An 8,139-nucleotide genomic window follows, 5' to 3' on the forward strand; every position below is an offset into this window, starting at 1 on the left:
ACATATTTGCATAAGTGCTCCCAAAAACAAAAACCAGGGGGGAAAGCCTTTCTGCAGGATATTTGTTTTCTTTAATCCTAAGCCTAACAAGAACATTTGAGAAAAAAGAAAAAAGAAAAAACCTAAACAGACAAAGTGGAAGGCCACAGTCAGAGGTCAGCGTAATCACATAGATCTACATAGCTGAGAAAATCATTTTTGCTGGGTTTTTTTTATTTTTTAAATCAGATCTCACATTAAAAATGCAACTGGAAGCTTTATGGTGATAGCTAAAGTGTAAGGGATAGCAGTGTACAAAACAGTTTAAATTAATATATAGTTGCTTTTGTCATGAGCTGTCTTATTAATGTCATTTATGTACCTAAAAGATTTCCCTCTGTAGGCATTTTTTCAATAGCTGCGATTCTCGGAAACAGGCTTTGCAGAGGGGAAAAAGAAGAAGAAAGTGAAAGGCATTCTGGAAAGTGAAATTAATGTTGCAAAACACCTCTTGGAGGTGGGGCCACTTTGTGCAGGCAGTGTATATAAGCGTGCTGCTTACTGCTTCACAGCATCAGGAGCCATACTCAAGACAGAAACGGTGAACAGCGGATCTGCCTACAGCCACAACTATGAACTCAGTCACTGCCTTCGTTGCCTGCCTGCTTATCCTAGGTGCACAAGGTACTGTGAAAATCGTATTTTTTTTCCTTCTTTGTTTCTTTTTTCCCCTTCATCCTGTTTATGGATATTTTGGCTGCTGATCAACAGGTAATGCTCTTGTCTTTTCCTACACAGGACAACCAGCCAGCAAATCTAATAAATGCAAGTGTTACAGTTACATTGGCAGGATCAGCCCAAAGCTCATCAAGACTGAGCCAGTGATACACTACCCAAGTATCTTCTGTCCACATACAGAGATCATGTGAGTCCACAAGATGACCTGAGGTATGATTCTGCTGTGTTCTCCAGTTCCTTCCTAATACACCTCTTTTTAAAAATCTTTCAGTGTTACCACAAAAGCAGATATGAAGAAGTGTGTGAATCCAGAGTCCCCACTTGGACGACACATTCTAAAAAATCACAACAAGTAAGCCAAATTCAGAATGACACGCACGCACAACTCTGTGAAGATGACAAACTAAAGGTCTGTGTTGCTTGTCACTGATAATCTCACTTGTTTCTTCAGGCAAGGGAAGAAAGGAGCTGTAAGCACCACGACTGCTGGTCAGAGTACTGCTGCAATCTAAATAAGACACTGCGTGACGAACACGCTGCACTCCTACTGCACAGCAGAAGTGACACCTGGTGTTGAACTAAAAGGACTCATTCAGTCTCACCGGAAATACAAGACAATCAATATTCTTTATGATTACTCTGCAATTTTTGTTCCCCTTGCGTGTATATATATATATATACACATTAATATATATTAATATATATATATATAAACATATGTATAGTCTAGACTTGAACTTCTTACATTTTTGTACATATGCTTTTTAAATAATAAAATAAAACCTATATGACGGGACTTTCTGTTCTCCATGTTTTGCTTTGTTTCCTGTGTACCTGTGTACCAACACAAGACAAACTAAACTCTTACACATGATGTTTTTTAATCTGGGAAAAATGCAGTGATCAATCCATATGACCTTTTTATGATGCAAGTGTAGCAGTTATGGTTTTAAAATTTGAAATGTGAGCCACCAGATAAGGGATCTCTACTAAATCAGGGATAGCTGCATGAAAGAAATACAAGGCAAACCTAGACTTCAGAAAAATAATTGAGGCAATTCATTTACATGGGATCAAAATGTGACTGAGACAGTGATGCAAAGAATGAAAAATATTACACCAGAATAATAACAAGATGCAGCACGATGGTTAGTACTGTTACCTCACAGCAACAGCAGTCCTTCTGTGGAAATCTAACCGGAAATCTTACTATTTTCTATTAGTCTTTTTGTTCACTTTTGACTAATTAGTGGTGTTATGAAGGGACACTGTATCAGCTGAGAACCATAGCTAAATTAAAGCTACTTGTATTGCTTATGAAGAGTGATCCATGCATATCAAATACTGGAGTAATACAAGTCCTTGCACATAGAGCTGTCACATACCTTCAGGTGTTGCCTACAGTTGGTTCATATGCTGAACTTGTAAACAGAAAAAACTCAACAGTTGCACCTGATGAAATACATACATTTTTAGACAGTGAGATGACTTTCAATTTGAAGATGCAACTTCAACTATTTTGCTGGTAATAACTAAAATGAGCAAAGAAAACCAACAGCCTATTTATGCAAGATAATTCATATATATATATATATATATATGAAGAGATAATGAAGAAATGGCTCACATACACAGCTTCTGAATTAAATTGGTATTTCATTTCACAATATATAGGCTAAACTTTCTCAACAGCCCCCTTAAATGTAAGCTGAGAGTGTGCACAGTATAAATAGTTTTATTTCAAATCTATTTTGCTGACACACAGAGTCAACACTGAAAATTGTACAACATTAATGAATTACTATGTACTCGCTGTGTAGTTCAAAAGTACAATGTTTATTGTGACTTTAAATAAAGGTACCCTGACTTTAAAGCCTTCTGTTTCGTATGCTTGACATTTGTGGTATGTGATGAATTAGTAGTAGTAGCATGAAAGAGCATAGAAAAAAGTGTTTGTGTGAATGAGTGTTCAGATAGAGTAAAAAAATGCTATATAAGAACCAGTCCATTTACCATTTGGTAATCTCAGTCTGGTGAATACATTTTTGTAACTGGAGTGGCTTTCTGACATGAACTGCTGTGTTTTTATTGAGTTAGTTCGAAACTTTTACAATCTTGTTCATAGACACCACCACGTAAAATAAATTGCACGTGTAAGTGTTGCAATTTGAGGAGAAATTTATTTTAAGTGAAGAAAAGCTAAATTTGAGTGAACAAAATTCATTGCTGCGTGCAAAAAATGTATTTCTGTGTTTGCTATTATCCATACACACACAATAGCAGCCCCTGTCACTCAGTTTTTGCACTTGTGCTCTCAATATTTCTGCCTGTGCGCGCTCAACTCTTTCTGTACACCGTTATATTTGTGCCACAAAACCAGCCAATCACAGACTTGGATGAAAAAAAATCTGATTGGCTGTTTTGGTCTCCAATCAGCTCGAAATGACAAAATGCAATATCCCAGAATCCATTTCGTCCAAAACTCAAACGAGGCAGTGGCGGAGGAACACAGAGTGGCGGAGTTTGAAATATTACTCTTTCCGGGTCACAAAATAAACTTTTAAGATATTTTCATGCGAGAATAGTGCTGTGTAAACTTCAAATATTTGCTTGATTTATCAAGATATCACATATTTGCATAAGTGCTCCCAAAAAAAAAAAACCAAGGGGGAAAGCCTTTCTGCAGGATATTTGTTTTCTTTAATCCTAAGCCTAACAAGAACATTTGAGAAAAAAAAAAAAAGAAAAAACCTAAACAGACAAAGTGGAAGGCCACAGTCAGAGGTCAGCGTAATCACATAGATCTACATAGCTGAGAAAATCATTTTTGCTGTTTTTTTTTTATTTTTTAAATCAGATCTCACATTAAAAATGCAACTGGAAGCTTTATGGTGATAGCTAAAGTGTAAGGGATAGCAGTGTACAAAACAGTTTAAATTAATATATAGTTGCTTTTGTCATGAGCTGTCTTATTAATGTCATTTATGTACCTAAAAGATTTCCCTCTGTAGGCATTTTTTCAATAGCTGTGATTCTCGGAAACAGGCTTTGCAGAGGGGAAAAAGAAGAAGAAAGTGAAAGGCATTCTGGAAAGTGAAATTAATGTTGCAAAACACCTCTTGGAGGTGGGGCCACTTGTGCAGGCAGTGTATATAAGCGTGCTGCTTACTGCTTCACAGCATCAGGAGCCATACTCAAGACAGAAACGGTGAACAGCGGATCTGCCTACAGCCACAACTATGAACTCAGTCACTGCCTTCGTTGCCTGCCTGCTTATCCTAGGTGCACAAGGTACTGTGAAAATCGTATTTTTTTCCTTCTTTGTTTCTTTTTTCCCCTTCATCCTGTTTATGGATATTTTGGCTGCTGATCAACAGGTAATGCTCTTGTCTTTTCCTACACAGGACAACCAGCCAGCAAATCTAATAAATGCAAGTGTTACAGTTACATTGGCAGGATCAGCCCAAAGCTCATCAAGACTGAGCCAGTGATACACTACCCAAGTATCTTCTGTCCACATACAGAGATCATGTGAGTCCACAAGATGACCTGAGGTATGATTCTGCTGTGTTCTCCAGTTCCTTCCTAATACACCTCTTTTTAAAAATCTTTCAGTGTTACCACAAAAGCAGATATGAAGAAGTGTGTGAATCCAGAGTCCCCACTTGGACGACACATTCTAAAAAATCACAACAAGTAAGCCAAATTCAGAATGACACACACGCACAACTCTGTGAAGATGACAAACTAAAGGTCTGTGTTGCTTGTCACTGATAATCTCACTTGTTTCTTCAGGCAAGGGAAGAAAGGAGCTGTAAGCACCACGACTGCTGGTCAGAGTACTGCTGCAATCTAAATAAGACACTGCGTGACGAACACGCTGCACTCCTACTGCACAGCAGAAGTGACACCTGGTGTTGAACTAAAAGGACTCATTCAGTCTCACCGGAAATACAAGACAATCAATATTCTTTATGATTACTCTGCAATTTTTGTTCCCCTTGCATGTATATATATATATATATATATATATATATATATATATATATACATATATACACACACACATTAATATATATTAATATATATATATAAACATATGTATAGTCTAGACTTGAACTTCTTACATTTTTGTACATATGCTTTTTAAATAATAAAATAAAACCTATATGACGGGACTTTCTGTTCTCCATGTTTTGCTTTGTTTCCTGTGTACCTGTGTACCAACACAAGACAAACTAAACTCTTACACATGATGCTTTTTAATCTGGGAAAAATGCAGTGATCAATCCATATGACCTTTTTATGATGCAAGTGTAGCAGTTATGGTTTTAAAATTTGAAATGTGAGCCACCAGATAAGGGATCTCTACTAAATCAGGGATAGCTGCATGAAAGAAATACAAGGCAAACCTAGACTTCAGAAAAATAATTGAGGCAATTCATTTACATGGGATCAAAATGTGACTGAGACAGTGATGCAAAGAATGAAAAATATTACACCAGAATAATAACAAGATGCAGCACGATGGTTAGTACTGTTACCTCACAGCAACAGCAGTCCTTCTGTGGAAATCTAACCGGAAATCTTACTATTTTCTATTAGTCTTTTTGTTCACTTTTGACTAATTAGTGGTGTTATGAAGGGACACTGTATCAGCTGAGAACCATAGCTAAATTAAAGCTACTTGTATTGCTTATGAAGAGTGATCCATGCATATCAAATACTGGAGTAATACAAGTCCTTGCACATAGAGCTGTCACATACCTTCAGGTGTTGCCTACAGTTGGTTCATATGCTGAACTTGTAAACAGAAAAAACTCAACAGTTGCACCTGATGAAATACATACATTTTTAGACAGTGAGATGACTTTCAATTTGAAGATGCAACTTCAACTATTTTGCTGGTAATAACTGAAATGAGCAAAGAAAACCAACAGCCTATTTATGCAAGATAATTCATAATTTTATTGAGGAGGGTTATATTGATTGGGTCAAATTATTGGGGTGGGTCATAACCCCCCTAAACCACCTTGGAAATTACGCCCCTATTCGTATTGCATATACAGGGGTGCAAAAAAGTATTTAGTCAGCCACCGATTGTGCAAGTTCCCCCACTTAAAATGATGACAGAGGTCAGTAATTTGCACCAGAGGTACGCTTCAACTGTGAGAGACAGAATGTGAAAAAAAAAATCCATGAATTCACATGGTAGGATTTGTAAAGAATTTATTCGTAAATTAGGGTGGAAAATAAGTATTTGGTCACCTCAAACAAGGAAAATCTCTGGCTCTCACAGACCTGTAACGTCTTATGTAAGAAGCTTTTCTGTCCCCCACTCGTTACCTGTATGAATGGCACCTGTTTGAACTCATCATCTGTATAAAAGACACCTGTCCACAGCCTCAAACAGTCAGACTCCAAACTCTGCCATGGCCAAGACCAAAGAGCTTTCGAAGGACACCAGGAAAAGTATTGTAGACCTGCACCAGACTGGGAAGAGTGAATCTACAATAGGCAAGCAGCTTGGTGTGTGTCATGATCCAAGCAGCCAGGAACACACAGGCACAAATGTAATCTTCAAAAAATGGGTTTTATTATACCCCCAAAAAGGACAAGATGATTACAAAAATTCAAGATATCAAAAATAAAGTTTTTAAGAACCAAGTGGGCCCGTAAAAGAGGTTAACATAACATAACGCTACTCAAAAGTCACTTAACAAAAACATAACTCAACAAACTGACCTGCCCAAATGAGAAACAGCTCCAGTTATATAGCAAATGAATAAACCATTATATACACCAAAGGTGAAAACTAAAGAGATAACAGCCAACCATCATTCAAGAAGAACCCCATTCCCCCTGCATGATCACAATAGATGGTTCAGTCCACTTTATTGGCTTCTGCATTTAAACCAGCTCCACCCTCAGCCTCCTCTTTCAGCCAAACCAGGAAGGACTGGAGCGGAGGTCAGGTAACTCAGAAAGAGCAGAAATATAATCAATATAACATATACCTATATAAAATAACAAACAATGCAAAGCAAAGTCTATGCCACCATTTGGGCTATAGCTTAGTGCTGTCATGCATTACAGGTAACTCAAAATATCAAATTAGTTAACTTATGATCACAGAAGCTTTAGAGCATAACGTAAACATAAGACAAAAGACCACATGAATATTACCTAAGTATCTCAGTTGTGTGGTTGCATGCATCCATCACAGTGTGAAAAAATCAACTGTGGGAGCAATCATCAGAAAATGGAAGACATACAAGACCACTGATAATCTCCCTCGATCTGGGGCTCCACGCAAGATCTCATCCCGTGGGGTCAAAATGATCATGAGAACGGTGAGCAAAGATCCCAGAACCACACGGGGGGACCTGGTGAATGACCTGCAGAGAGCTGGGACCAAAGTAACAAAGGTCACCACCAGTAACACACTACAACGGCAGGGAATCAAATCCCGCAGTGCCAGACGTGTTCCGCTGCTGAAGCCAGTGCATGTCCAGGCCCGTCTGAAGTTTGCCAGAGAGCACATGGATGATACAGCAGAGGATTGGGAGAATGTCATGTGGTCAGATGAAACCAAAGTAGAACTTTTTGGTATAAACTCAACTCGTCGTGTTTGGAGGAAGAAGAATACTGAGTTGCATCCCAAGAACACCATACCTACTGTGAAGCATGGGGGTGGAAACATCATGCTATGGGGCTGTTTTTCTGCCAAGGGGACAGGACGACTGATCCGTGTTAAGGACAGAATGAATGGGGCCATGTATCGTGAGATTTTGAGCCAAAACCTCCTTCCATCAGTGAGAACTTTGAAGATGAAACGAGGCTGGGTCTTCCAACATGACAATGATCCAAAACACACCGCCCGGGCAACAAAGGAGTGGCTCCGTAAGAAGCATTTGAAAGTCCTGGAGTGGCCTAGCCAGTCTCCAGACCTCAACCCCATAGAAAATCTGTGGCGTGAGTTGAAAGTCCGTGTTGCTCGGCGACAGCCCCAAAGCATCACTGCTCTCGAGAAGATCTGCATGGAGGAATGGGCCAAAATACCAGCTACTGTGTGTGCAAACCTGGTAAAGACCTATAGTAAACGTTTGACCTCTGTTATTGCCAACAAAGGTTATGTTACAAAGTATTGAGTTGTATTTTTGTTATTGACCAAATGCTTATTTTCCACCCTGATTTACGAATAAATTCTTTACAAATCCTACCATGTGGATTCATGGATTTTTTTTTCACATTCTGTCTCTCACAGTTGAAGTGTACCTCTGGTGCAAATTACTGACCTCTCTCATCATTTTAGGTGGGGGGACTTGCACAATCGGTGGCTGACTAAATACTTTTTTGCCCCACTGTATGTATGTATATATATATATATGTATATGTATATATACGTATATATACGTATAT

General features: G+C 38.4%; 2 protein-coding genes across 2 annotated transcripts; both read left to right on the plus strand.

Annotated features, from left to right (window-relative positions):
* Positions 1 to 556: 556 nt before the first annotated feature.
* On the plus strand, positions 557 to 1,367 carry LOC146657130 (C-X-C motif chemokine 10-like). Its single transcript, XM_085426910.1, has 4 exons — positions 557 to 663; positions 778 to 904; positions 989 to 1,069; positions 1,169 to 1,367. Exons 1-4 carry the CDS (start codon positions 612 to 614, stop codon positions 1,227 to 1,229), a joined length of 321 nt encoding a protein of 106 aa, XP_085283036.1. The 5' UTR covers positions 557 to 611; the 3' UTR covers positions 1,230 to 1,367.
* A 2,534-nt stretch (positions 1,368 to 3,901) lies between these two features.
* On the plus strand, positions 3,902 to 4,712 carry LOC146657131 (C-X-C motif chemokine 10-like). Its single transcript, XM_085426911.1, has 4 exons — positions 3,902 to 4,008; positions 4,122 to 4,248; positions 4,333 to 4,413; positions 4,513 to 4,712. Exons 1-4 carry the CDS (start codon positions 3,957 to 3,959, stop codon positions 4,571 to 4,573), a joined length of 321 nt encoding a protein of 106 aa, XP_085283037.1. The 5' UTR covers positions 3,902 to 3,956; the 3' UTR covers positions 4,574 to 4,712.
* Positions 4,713 to 8,139: the final 3,427 nt, after the last annotated feature.

The sequence above is a fragment of the Rhamphochromis longiceps genome, linkage group LG12, assembly GCF_057381845.1.
Source record: "Rhamphochromis longiceps isolate RC_006_pf linkage group LG12, R_longiceps_female_GT1.1, whole genome shotgun sequence".
Taxonomy (NCBI): domain Eukaryota; kingdom Metazoa; phylum Chordata; class Actinopteri; order Cichliformes; family Cichlidae; genus Rhamphochromis; species Rhamphochromis longiceps.